General features: G+C 51.0%; 1 protein-coding gene across 3 annotated transcripts in view; it reads right to left on the minus strand.

Annotated features, from left to right (window-relative positions):
* The window catches only part of Ulk4 (unc-51 like kinase 4), a 352,379-nt gene that overhangs the window by 180,166 nt on the left and 158,690 nt on the right, over positions 1 to 13,523 (minus strand). For all 3 annotated transcript variants that reach the window (XM_037208051.1, XM_037208050.1, XM_037208049.1), the window contains one exon: positions 7,543 to 7,648. In XM_037208051.1, the coding sequence (XP_037063946.1) occupies positions 7,543 to 7,648 (106 nt within the window). The remainder of the gene's footprint in view (positions 1 to 7,542; positions 7,649 to 13,523) is intronic.

The raw sequence follows: 13,523 nt of genomic DNA on the forward strand, positions 1-13,523 counted from the left end.
ACACCTTTAATCCCAGGAGGTGAGGGCAGGGTGGAGAAAGGTATGTAAGGCGTAAGGAAACAGGAACTCACTCCCTTGAGGCTGAGGATTTCGTAGAGGTAAGCTAGTGGCTGGCTGTTCTGTTTCTCTGATCTTTCAGCTTTCACCTGGCTCTGGGTTTTTTTTATTTTAAGACCTTTTAAGATTCATGCTACAAAGAGCTTCAAAAAAAAAAAAAAAACTATTGTGGCTCTAAATTTTCTGTGATTCAAAGACAGTTTGTTCACAGTTGAGGACAAGACTCAGTGAACAAGACACCTGCCACACAGGGCAAAGACCCACATGAAAGCCAGGACAGTGACACATGCCTGTAATCCCAGCACTCTGTTAGGAAGCTGAGGCAGGAGAATCCCCAGAAGCTCACAGGACCAGCTAGCCCGGCATTTGCAGTGGTGGGATCTATAAAGAGAGGTGGGAAATGGGGTGCAACACCTGAGAGTGTCGTCCAGCCTCCATGGACGCATCCACACACTCACGAGTGCACACAGATTTAAATACACACAGACTTAAAAAAAAAGAAAACCCAAATGGTCTGTTCAATAAAAGTGAAGGAAACAAAGCCAGGTGTGAACAACCTTTGCAACAGGAAGGGACTCTTCCAGACAAGGTTCAGAGAAAGCAGGGAGCTGCTGGAGGGAGGAGACACACCTATGTCCAGGAACAGCCAGTCATGGAAGTGTTCACAAAGCGGACAACAGCGGCCTGTGTGCACTCGCCTATTTGTGGGTAACTGAGCCCGGTAAGAGACGAAGCTGGATTTAGCTCACACTTCAGTGCTCGAAGAGACACGTGCTCCCATTGCCTGCCAGCCCCAGTTTACGTATCTGCAAGTGGAAAGGGACCTATGGTCTGCTCTTTATCAAAAATGTTCCCCTAGATCACTGCTCTCCGGGGGTCTCACCTCTTAAGTGTTTGGGAGCCTGAGGGCTTAACAAAATGCACGTGAAGAAATCTCATCTAAGTTATCTCTTGACATTCAGCTAAAAGCCAGAGCAGTGGACCCCAAGACAGACAGCACACTTCACCCGTGAAGGGTGAGGTTTAGCTTTGTTTCATGGTATGCGGAGGAGTTATTAAATGCCTCCATAAAGTTTTATTACTGTTTTAATCCCATTAATAACCATCTTCGCGTTAATGTCCCGCATGCTGAATCCTGCAGCAATGAGCTGCAGCAACTGCCGCCTGCATGAGATTTGTTTTCCCTCCAAGGATATAAAAGAGGAGGCGCCAGAACGCTGACTCCATCACAGGAAAGACACAGATGGTGGTCGCTTTTTTTTTGCACAAGTCTAACCTGCTCGCTTCCACATTTCTATCTTCAGTTCCCAAATGTGGCAGCCTCGACAGAAGGGAATAAAAAGTGAATGTGCGCCTGCACATCAAGAAAGCTCTTACACACAAAACAATTTACATCTTAATAGCCCGCTTTCCTCACATTAACTTCTCCCCTGCATTTCATCTTGGAGATGGCAGGGCTTTTCAGTAAACTCGGTGCAAGCAGGAATCAGCATCTCCTAGCTGGAGCTCCGAAGCCAAAGGCTAGCCTCTCAACCCTGGTCACAGTGCAGTGTGTCCCCAGGTCCAGAGGTGACCTCCATGTCCCCCAATCTCCAGCCTGTTAAACATGAAGTGGCTGCCTGGGGACTTCCAATAGAACTCAGGTCCTCACCTCTGTGACATTGCTCTTGTGTTAAGAACTCACAGAGGATATGAGATGTCCAGGAAGATGCACCTAAGCTACATGCAGACTGTATGCCATCGTATCTGAGAAGCTGTGAACTTTAGTATTCACCAGAGGGGCTGAAACTAATGCTCTGCATATACCAAAGGAAAAACTAAAACAATGCCAACGAATAATAAAACCACCATGAAACACCTCAGGGCCCAGCCTTCTGGAGCCACTCGAGTCTGACCTACCCCCTGCCCCGCAGGACAGGCAGATGTGAGTCTGTAGACACCCACTGTGTCTATTCAAATCTTCCTCTCGACTGTAAATTAGGCTGTATGCTTCCCTATCATTGAGTTGTAGCTGTTCTTCATATATTACAGATATCAGTTTCTCTTCAAATGCATGGTTTGCTGTCGATGTAACCACCGTCTTATTAAATAAGAAACACAGAACCAATGTAAAGAAGAAAGCCAAGAGGTCAGAGCTCAGAGCTAAAGCCTTACCCTTCCTCCTGCGGTGGTCCTACCTCTCCGAAAAGAGACCTACTTCCTGTGTGTTTGTCTTTATATAGTCTTTCTGTTCTGCCTTCTCATTGGTTGTAAACCCAAACACATGACTGCCTCTTCACTGCCTGTATGTACAGCCCTCCAGGTCTTCTATGGTATTGAGATTAAAGGCGTATGTCTCCAATGCTGGCTGTATCCTTGACCACACAGAGATCTACCTAGCTCTTCTACCAAGTGCTGGATTAAAGGTGGCGCCACAAACGCCCAGCTCTGCTATGGCTTGCTATTAGCTCTGATCTCAAGCAACTTTATTTATTAACATACAATTAAAATCACATTTCAGTACAAATAAAATACCACCATAGTTTGCAGACATTTATTCCTCTGCTGAAATAGAAGGATACCTTCCTTCTTCACTCTTCCATTGACAAGTGCAAGGGATTCTAAGACCCTGGGGAATGATGGGCCATGAAAGAAGGCACGAGAGACAGTGAAGTAGGAAGTCAACCCCAGATCAGGAGTGCTAGCTAAACTACCGTTAAATGAACACTAATGCAACATCTGCTGTGCTAATCCACCGGAAGTGTGGCTTCTCTTCTCCACAAGCTGTGATCAGGCCAGAGTCCTCTGCACAGGAGTTCAGTCTGGTAGTGAGAAAGGAGCCCATGGTTCTGCCTCCTGGGCCTCACCTCCATCAGCGCTTTTACACAGACCTCCCTGATGAAGCCTTCCTCCTCACCTCCTGACAGAACTGTCCTTTGTTCGGAATCCTGCAGTCACTCCTTTTCCACTTATCAACAACAGGGACTCTGGTGCATTGGCTACTTTTTGAGGGTTGGTAAAGCTATTCAATTAGAACTGGAGATGACTCTGTCTCTTCTTTGAGGGCTGGTAAAGGCTATCTCAATTAGACTGGAGACGATTCTGTCTCCTCTTTGAGGTTGTAAAGATATCTCAATTAGAACTGGAGATGACTCTGTCTCCTCTTTGAGGGTTGTAAGGCTATCTCAATTAGAACTGGAGATGACTCTGTCTCCTCTTTGAGGGTTGGTAAAGGCTATCTCAATTAGAACTGGAGATGACTCTGTCTCCTCTTTGAAGGTTGGTAAGGGCTATCTCAATTAGAACTGGAGACGACACTGTTTCCAATAACTACTCAGCTGCAGCTTTCCTTCCCTCCTCCACATGGTTCAGATGCCAAGCTCACAGGCTCACTGGCTTTTACTACTTACCTTTAAATACTTATGCTAATTCCAGTGATTATGCATGGAAAATTTACATATATTATCATTTGACTTTCAAAACAAACATTTGGAAGTGGCACATTTATCTCTAGAGAGATGAGTCTCGGAGCGTCTCAGGGAATAAAGCTGCAGACACCAGATTCAAACCAACTCTACCCACCAGGCCATGCTGCCTTCTCCAATGAGCATGTGAGCATCTCCAGGGTTTCCTGAACTCGTGGATACACACCCTTCGGTAGCTCCTGAGACCACCGAAGGCACAGCTGCCAAGTCTTCCCCCAGTGTCTCCCACTCACTCTCTGTTGAGTATTTCCCTTGCCAATTTTCATGTTTCCAAATCTATTCCAGGCCAGGTACGGTGGCACACAGCTTTAATCTCAGTGCTCAGGAGGCAGAGGCAAGTGGATTTCTATGAGTTCAAAGCCAGCCTGATCTACACAGTGAGTTCCAGGACAGCCAGAGCTACACAGTGAGACCTTGTCTCAAATTAAAAACAAAACAAAAACAAAAACAAAAAACACACACAGAAGAGGGAGGAGGAAGCTTGTTAGATTTCCTTGAGAAGCTTTGGGTGGCTGGTAAGATGACTCTGCTGTGTTAAAACACTGGAGACCCGAAGAACCTGGCTAACACCGAGGAAGTGGGCAGCAGGACGCCGCACAAATGTCATGAAGCAATGAAGAAGGAAACACACGTTTGTTGATTGACAGGTTGCTGTTGCTACTTCGAAATAGACAAAATGAGAGGAGGCCACTGCATGAAATGTTTCAGCTCCCAGACATGGATGGGGACATCCCAGCCACCTGGGTGATAACTGGCAAAGCTGGGTGAGAAGGGTCAAGAGAGGAGCATGGCAGCCGTTATAAATCCTGATGAAATCCTGACGGTCTTCAGTGCACAGAAGGTTCTCAATAACGGTACGGGGTAGGGAGGGGGGAGGGCTTCACTGCTGAGGAAGGGAGTGCAGGGTCAGCACACCTGCACGTGCCAAGTGGGTGAACTACACAGAATATGAACACATCCCACCGTTGCTACCTTAGAGGGAAGGTTCACCACAGTCCAAATGCCACCTCCCCTCCCCAACTGTCCCTTTCCCCACCAACCCTCTTTCCACTGAACAGATTTTCACAGTGATGCCTGGGACAGACCCTGGAAGGAAGCCAATGGCCAAACAAGCAGCTCAGAGAACAGCAGAGGTGACCAGTGGATTCCGCAGCCCCCAGATGGTCCCTTACGGCCATCCAGTCTCCCTTGAACTGCAGAGTACTCGGGACCAGAGCAGAGCACAAAATGGAGACCAAGTGGGAAGTCCTTCCTCCCGAAACGAGACCACACCTGGAGGATGAAGGGCTAGGACCACACTGAAGAGCGCCAGCAAAATGGGTGAGAGGCAGGGACACAGGGTCAGGACGGACCTCGCTAACCCTGTCCGTGTGCACAGCCTCGCATACAGTGTGTGGCACATGCCCAGACCCACAGCTCTTCATCCTATTCCTATGCCTTCAGGGTGTCAGAAGGATTGAGTCCAGGAAATGTCTAAGTTCTCCAGGTGTGAAGCGTCAGGGAGAAGAAGGAGAGTATAAATTCCCCTCGGGGAATCTGACCAGCTTGTGGAAAAGTGATAGCTTCTCTTGGGTTTTCTACTCGCCGGCCCTTCCCAGGGGTTCACGCCTATCTAACAGCTTACCCCTCCAGGTGGGTGGGCGCGCTGTCATCATCCCCATGACAGAGGTGAGAAGACAGAGGCAGAGACACAAAGTAGACATTTCAAGGTTACAAGCGATGATGGCAGGGCTGGGATGTGAATGCCAGTGGTCTTCATGCCAGCCCTTGCTGTTCCGCCAGTTCGCGGCCAGGGAGCCTGGACACAGGATCTATGCTGTGTACATGGCTGTGGAGACGCGGCCTCTTAGCCAGACTCACTGCTCCCTTCAGATAGAACTGTCCCAGCCTGGGTGATTAAACTTTTAACACATCTGCGTAGCTAAGGCTTCTAGAAGCTTCCAGAGAACACTAAAGGATTTTCTCAGGTTTTGCTAAACACCAAGGAAAGACAATGCCTGGCCCTGGAGACCAGTCAGAAAACAACTGCAGCTTCCTACTGGAGCGCCATCACCAGGTGAAACACGTGCATGGCAGTTCCTCACTACAGAATGAGTAGGGGCTCGAGCTAGCGCACATGCTGCTCTTGCAGAGGACCTGAGTTCAGTCCCCAGCACCCGCACCAGGCAGCTCACATCAGCTTCAACTCCAGCTCTAGGGCAGCAAGTGCCTCTGACATCAGAGATGCCTGCACTCGTGTGCACACAGACACAGACAGACGGATGAACACTTACATAATTAAAAATAAAACAGTTTAAAAAGTTACACTAAACCAGGCCTGGTGGACAATCTGAAATCCCAGACCTAAAGAGGCTGAGGCAGGAGGATTGCTGCGGGCTAGAGGCCAGCCAAAGGCTGTTTGTGTCCTCAAGTACCACTTACTGTATCTTCTGGGAACAGGTCTGCCAACCTAGTGTGTGTGCTTTTTGAAACAGGGATTCATGTAGCCCAGGCTAGCCTGGAACTCACTCTGCAGCTGAGGCTGGCCTGGGCCTCCTAAGTGCGGGGATGACAGCCATGTGCCACCCAGCTTTGAATGCTATTCTTAAAGGAGGCTAAGAAGGCTGTCGTGCGTGGGGGTCTCTTTATTTTCACAGCACAAACAACTCACGCAGTGATTTTCTGGCCTCTTGAGTAAACACTGATTTAGACAGATTAATATAAACCTGACTTAAAAAAAAATCAGTGTTTTGATTTCTGACACTCCGTGAACCATTGAAGACAAAGAATTTCTTTAAATGATTCTTCGGCGGTACTCTGTTTCGTCTCTGTTTTGATTTCTGCTTTGGTGGCATTGTGCTGTGTTGTGTAAATCCATTACCCTCAGAGCTCTGCTGGGAAAGGCAAGCTGGCGTTCAGATCCATTATAGAAATGCCACGGCGCAGGGATGAGCCCAAAGTCAGCTCCAAAATGTTAATAACGCTGATATTTCTCAAATATAAGCAAACAGTACTACTTTGTTTTATAATATTTCTCCCCCTAAATATTTCATTTAAAATGAAAGTGTTTAAGAGGGGAAAAAAAAACCCACAGCAAAACCACTGAGTTACACAGCATTCAAACCCAGCGGCAACTGGACACCTGAAATCCCAGCCCTTCAGTGTGGAGGTGGAAGGGTCAGGAGTTCAAGTTCGTGCTTAGCTATGAGTACTGCTCAGGTCTTTGGGGTCAGATGGTTCCTCAAGTTCCAGACCTCTGTCCCCGAACACCCAGGCCCTGGCCCCACGACACCGCCAGCCTGCGCGCCCCCCCCCTGCAGAGCACCCCACCCCACCCCTGCAGAGCACCCCCACCCCGCCCCTGCAGAGCACCCCCACCCCACCCCTGTAGAGCACCCCACCCCTGCAGAGCACCCTCACCCCACCCCTGCAGAGCACCCCTACCCCGCCCCTGCAGAGCACCCAGACCCCTCATCCCCTTGCCTCTACTCTTGCTGTAGCAGGAGCTGCAGGGTCTGGGTCACCTTCACCACCCGCAGCTGGGACAGTAAGAAGACTGAAAGTCCAGGTCGGCGGCCACCGCCCTGATTGAGGAGCCTTTCCTCGAGTGACCTGAAGCCCAGATCCTCTCTCCTCTTCAGTTCCTTTGTCTGCTGTTTCATCTGAAGCTGCCTCACTCTGGAGATAGCCTACACTACAGACGGAGCTGTGTCCACAGACAGGGTAAGGCACTGCCATGGGGAGGAGCTGACAAGGCTACGAACCCAAGCCCCACAACTCTTGCTGATATTTCTTATTAGAGGGTGATGCGTATTTTCCTTAGGACGGAAAAAAATACTAGAAACACTTGAGCACAGAAGCCACGTAGAAGCAGAGCTCTGACATCTGGGGTGACATATCACAACTGCGATTGACAATCTGAGTCCATGGCTTACCATTGAGACCAAGCCTAATAATCATCCATTAGGGGCTGGCCCAACAACTCCAGCTGGTTAGAGCACTGGCTGCTCTTCCACAGGCCCAGGTTCAATTCCCAGCTTACCTTGCTCATAAAGCAGCTGCATGTTTGAGTCTTTGTAAGCAACCAGATTGTTGAGTAATGCGATCACACTCTGCATGGTATTACCCAGAATGCTTTCCTGATGCTCCTGCAGTAGAACAGACAGAAACACCATTACATCATCCTTGAGACAACCACCTCTCTCCATCATTCTCCAAATGAGGCTGAAGGATTCCCTGTCTGGACTGTCATGTCCTTCCCCCTAGAATCCCAGGAGGCACCGGGGCCTGCATTCCCAGTCCAAGAGCTGAGAGAGAGAGCACCAAGCCTCTGCTTCAGGTAGGTGGCATTGGAGGAACTAGACATCAAGTGTGGGCACCATGTATGACAGCAATTCTGTTACCTGCCACTCAAGCCATGTCATATGTACAGTCATGTTGGATGTGATGGTCTCACCCTGCTGGAACCTGCTATGTGTGAGCTCTCGGGGGACTTGACTTCCTCAGCATGCAGCATCACAGAGCAGGATGACCCAGGTCTCAGGAGTGTGTGGATGTAAGGCCATCGATTTATATATATTTGGAGAGAGAGAGAGAGAGAGAGAGAGAGAGAGAGAGAGAGAGAGAGAGAGAGAGAGAGAGACCGGGTTTCTCTATGTAGCCCTGGCTGTCCTAGAACTCTTCTCTGTAGACCAGGCTGGCCTCGAACTCAGAGATCCGACTGCCTCTGCCTCCCGAGGGCTGGGATTCAAGGCGTGCGCCATCACCGCCCAGTTTCATGAAAGGCTGCTTCTAAGGGCCAGAGCATCACAAACATAACAGCTTTCCTCGTGCCACTTTGTCATTTCTTTCTTAAAAACTAAAGCCATCAACGATAGCGAGTTATTACATCTCACAGAATTCAACGGAAGAGACAATGTTTAAGTCTGGGACTGGTGTGAAGTGGGGTGAGAGACACCCTGGGTGGAATCACACACACTCATTGAACACAAAAGCTTCTAGAATTCCTGTTCCCGTACTACAGCCCCAGCTCCAGGCAATGCCAGAAGCAGGAGGTGTGCCAGCTGAGCAGGCACCAGTAGACCTGCCCCACCCCTCCCCACGCCCCTCCCCACCCTCTCTCGTATACACAGTTAGCTCTATTTTCAAGCATGAATCATATTTGGGAGCTAACGAAAGTCTATTTTGTGCCAGACGGTGCTCTGGGAACTAGAGGGAGACTGGAGAACAGGACCCCTCATCCTCACAGACACGGACCTGAGGCAGCAGCATGGTCAGTAAATCAGAAAGAACGGGGAAACTGAGGCAAGTGCTGGAGGGCAGCCCTGGGGCTGTGCCTGCTTTAAATAGAGGACCTCTGAGAAGGTAAAACTGGATGGAAGTGTATTCCTTTCTAAAAGCCGAAGCATCTTTGAATTCCCAGGGCTAATCCTTCGAAACAGGCTTCCTGCCTGGACCAAGAACTGAGCCTCCAGCCTCCTGCAAGCAAGCCCACCAGTCGCCTCTCGGCCCACGTCAGCGCCTTAGCCGAGCACACCAACGCCATCAGAACAGATAGTGACCAAGTGAAGGCCTTGTGAAAACTTTACCAGGTGCCAGTGATGCCTTTTCCAGCTCCAGGATCCCGTCTGTGTTGCATTTAGAATGGTTTTCGTCTTTGCAACAGATATTCAGTGCACCCGAAGTGTCCCTGGCTGGTGTCAGGGAATAAAGACAGGCGGGGAAGCCAACCCAAATCCTGCCGCGATGGAGTCTACCTCGCAGAGGAGGGAGGAGGCCGTGAGCGTAGTAAAGACTGGCATGAAGTGCAGAAAGTGGCAACCCACTGACAGCAAGACCAGTAAAGGGTGGTCGGGGACAGGTGGGCAAGAGCTGCGGGCCTGAGGTGTGCTGTAAGCCTCGACCTGCAGAACAGCAGGCATCTGTCACTGGGTTCCTGGGGACTGTCGCATCTGTGTCAGGAAGGGATAGCGACCAGGGAGCAGCATCAACCTCAGAGCTCCCAGGGTCACCTCCTCTATCCCACAAACGCTTGTTGTGCTTTGGTGTCTGTCCCAGGAGGCCTGGAGGGCAGCTTCAGGCTTGGCAAGATTTCGCCAACAGAACTTTATACTCTGTTTCTCTCAATCTCCTCCACTTGGGCATCTACACCTTGGCCCAACTTTGTGACTTTGAGTTTCCCTAGGCAATCATCTACAGGCCCAAGTTTTGAAACACACTGCTTTTAAGTCACACAGAGCACTCTCTTCAGCCTTCTGGAGTCTTCTCTCAACCCTACTTACTTTGTCCCTTCATACTGCCACACTCAGGTTGGCCAGACTCAGAAAACCTTTGAGACACAAGCCTTGTCTGGAAGCCACCTTCCCATTTTAATGACCCGTTTCCATGTTCTGCTCGTAGTTCTGAGTCATGTGACCACACTGTCTCCCAGGTCCACAGTACACTGGCATTGCCCTGCTCACTCCTGACTGGGCCGACTGTGACCAGCTCCTGGCTAATTAACTGCACTTGGTCAAAGCTTTAGGGTCGGTGAGACGCCATCAGTCTTCCTCACTGTCTGTGACTTCCACCTGCCTGGGATCAGAGAAACAAACCTGGGCAGAGAGGCCAGGAGCTTCGGGAGAGGCACGTGGCTTCCTGAGCTTACAGATTACATGCGTGTGCCTGTGACTGGGAACCTTCCTCTGGGCTGATCCATCCCGCTGCACAGACCCTCCTGACTCATGTAGGTTGGGTGGCAGCATCTTTGTCTCAGACACAGAACAAGGTGTGGGCTTTCCAAGGACCAAAGTCTAGCACTGATTTCAGAAGCACAGAGCGCGCTCCTGGGGTGGAGGTCACAATCCAGTGTTTCCCTGACACCAGCTTAAGATGAATGTGGAGGTGGCCGCATGCCACCAACTCCATCCGGTGATGCTCACAATGCTTCCGATGGTGGAAGAAGAGGGTGAGCAATCAGAGCCAAGATGACACAACACGCTGTTCTTGATACAGTAACTAACGACACACAGCAAAGCTGTTCTTGTGGAAGAAAACGGGGCCAATCAATCTTTGATTTGGGTCCTTTCTGGAAAACGACACAGCCAATCCCGATGGAGATAAATCTAGTGATAATGTAAGTGCTCATGATGGAATGTACTCTTTTCATCTTGTTTTCATTATTTTTAAAGCTATTGTCTCATTATTAGACCAGGAAATCAGTTTTGGCCTAGAAGCCACAGCAGCCTCTGCCGTCCACGCTGGGATTCCGGGAAGGAGGGAGCCACCACATGGAGTTGAAATAACACCATCTCTCTTCAATCCTGAGCCTCCAGGGACCAGCAAAGGAGGCTCTCCTGAGCTGTGGGCCACTGCTGCTCCCTGCCAAAGGTCTGTGGTTTGGAGAAAACACCCTGGTAGCACACATTCTCACCAACATTTCAGGGTTTGGGGGAGGTACTGTGCATCAAATATGAAACAGCATTTGGTACACAGTATAAAGATGAGTCCACGGGCACTCTGGAGACAGTTCCCTTTCTGTTCTCAACATTGCTCAAAGCACTGTTTTCACCTTCTTTACTTCCAAGCCATCATAGACCCTGAACCTCACATATCTAAAGTGAGGACTCCATAGACACAATGTTCTAGAATTATCTTTGCTTGCTTTTCCAGCTATAGGTAAGGGGCTTCTACATGGTGCAGGTGAGCAGAGTCTGCAGACTGTCCCTCCGTGACTCTGTGCTCACAGTGAGGAGATCGAGAGCAGCTGGGACCAGGCCCTGGGGAAGCGGGAGTGTGAGTTAAGCCCACACCGGCTACCATGTATGAGTTCAGTTACCTCAGCTCTTAGACCTAATGAGGTTTTTATTATCTCTTGAAGTTGGCGCAGATTATCTTAGGAAGGAAAGTGCATGGGCACATCTGCAGGGTGGGCACATCTGCAGGGTGGGCACATCTGCAGGGTGGGCACATCTGCAGCGTGGGCACATCTGCAGCGTGGGCACATCTGCAGCCTGGGCACATCTGCAGCCTGGGCACATCTGCAGCGCGGGCACATCTGCAGCCTGGGCACATCTGCAGCCTGGGCACATCTGCAGCCTGGGCACATCTGCAGCACGGGCACATCTGCAGCACGGGCACATCTGCAGCACGGGCACATCTGCAGCCTGGGCACATCTGCAGGGTGGGCACATCTGCAGGGTGGGCACATCTGCAGGGTGGGCACATCTGCAGGGTGGGCACATCTGCAGCTGGGCACATCTGCAGCTGGGCACATCTGCAGCTGGGCACATCTGCAGTGCAGGCACATCTGCAGAGGTGCTGCCAGGAGACAAGGCCCCAGGAGCCGGTGCAGACTAGGTGGAGCTGGAGGAGGGGTGGTTCTGGTCAGAGGCCAAGTCACCAAGGGCTGCTCCTCCAGATTAGCCCTTGCCCTCCCCCAAATATATGGCTAAGGTCTGGGGTGAGCAGAGAGTAACAGGAAGCAGGGTAAATTGTCTCTCCCTCCCCACCCCAGTTCCTGTGGCTCCTTAGACAAGGAGGGAGCTGGCAGCACTGCTCTCCCGAGGCCAGGGCAAGCAGGGGAGGAAGACAGGCAGGCGCACAGGGCCTCGGTCAGACCTTAGAGCATGGCGGGGCGTCTAGACGCCACAGTCAGCAGAGTCCACCTCACAAGTGGCCTTAGGATGGACAGCACAGTGACACAGGAGAGCATCTCACCTGGGCATCTCTGTCACCCTTACAAAGGCAGATGAGGGCAGAGGTGACCAAGGGGTAGAAGTGACCGGACCAAGCACGACCTGCCACACTCCACAGTGGCAAAACTGGAGCTCAGTCTAGGCTGGTGGCGGCCATGGCCTGTGCATGCGACACTGAGACAGGCAGAGAAATGGGGAGTCAGGCCAGTCAGCACTCGGGTGGGCCATGTGTCCACACCTGCAGACCTGCCAGGTGACCTGAAAGGAGCTGAGAGGAGTGCAGAAGTGGAGACTCACACCTGGAACCCAAGCTCCTGGAAGGCAGGAGGATCGCCCAGAGTTCAAGGTCAGCCAGGGCTACAGAATGAAACCCTGTCTCAAACAAGCAAACCTAAAGCAGTCTGGAGCGGAGGTACAGGAGGGAAGGGACCAGAAGTCCTGACTGGGGCCACAATGGGGCCACACACCCTCTCTCCTTTCATGCTACAATATACCCAGCCTCCACTGCTACCATTGGGATCTTCTGGTTTCCAAAGAGCCCTTAGCGTCGATCCCTAAACTCTAAGGACACTTGTAGTTCTTGGCAGCTACAATACAGAAAGAATAAACACATCACCCAAGATACTAACGTGCGGACTGTAGCTGCTGTCAAGAGTCATGTTTCCAGACACTGGTGTTATCATGGGCTGACGGGTAAATCGGGAAGTCGGGCTCAAGAGGGAAGGCATTGCAACAGCCCACAGAAGGCAGGCCCAGCGCAGCTGAGGGAAAATACCGCCTCCTCTCCACGGCCCATCGGTAAGCACGCGGCATCATTTGTGTGCCTGGTGCTAAGGAAAGGGGTGGGCACTCAACCTGAAGCCTCGGTCTTCTCCGCTAACAGCTCAGTGCTCGGTGGAAGGCTCTCGAGTACCAAGGGCAGAGCAAGGAAACACTAGACCAGACCGCCAGCCTTGCTCAGGGCCTCACTGCAGGCCTGCATCACACCTCATCATGGCGGCTGAGGCACTGAAGGACTCAGGTGTCTCCATTAAGAAGTCTGGCAAGTTCATGGCCGCAAGTCCACAATTAGGAAAACACAGAAGCAAGTTAAGGGTCTACTCGGGAAACAGAAAGAGGGAGATGGCAACATAATAGTACTCAGTCTTTACGAAGGAGGGTGTCACCTGACACAGCACGCAGACCCAGAAGACACTGTTAAGTGCAGTGGGCCCAACAGACACCGCACGCTCTGCTCAATGCATCTCCAAACGGCAGCAGGTCCCAGTGCACCGCCCACCCACGTCTGCGGCGGGTCCAAGTGAGGCTCCAGGAGGCCACAGCACCCACCCACTTCCCTGTGCAACAT

Source organism: Peromyscus leucopus, chromosome 7 (assembly GCF_004664715.2).
Source record: "Peromyscus leucopus breed LL Stock chromosome 7, UCI_PerLeu_2.1, whole genome shotgun sequence".
NCBI classification, from domain to species: domain Eukaryota; kingdom Metazoa; phylum Chordata; class Mammalia; order Rodentia; family Cricetidae; genus Peromyscus; species Peromyscus leucopus.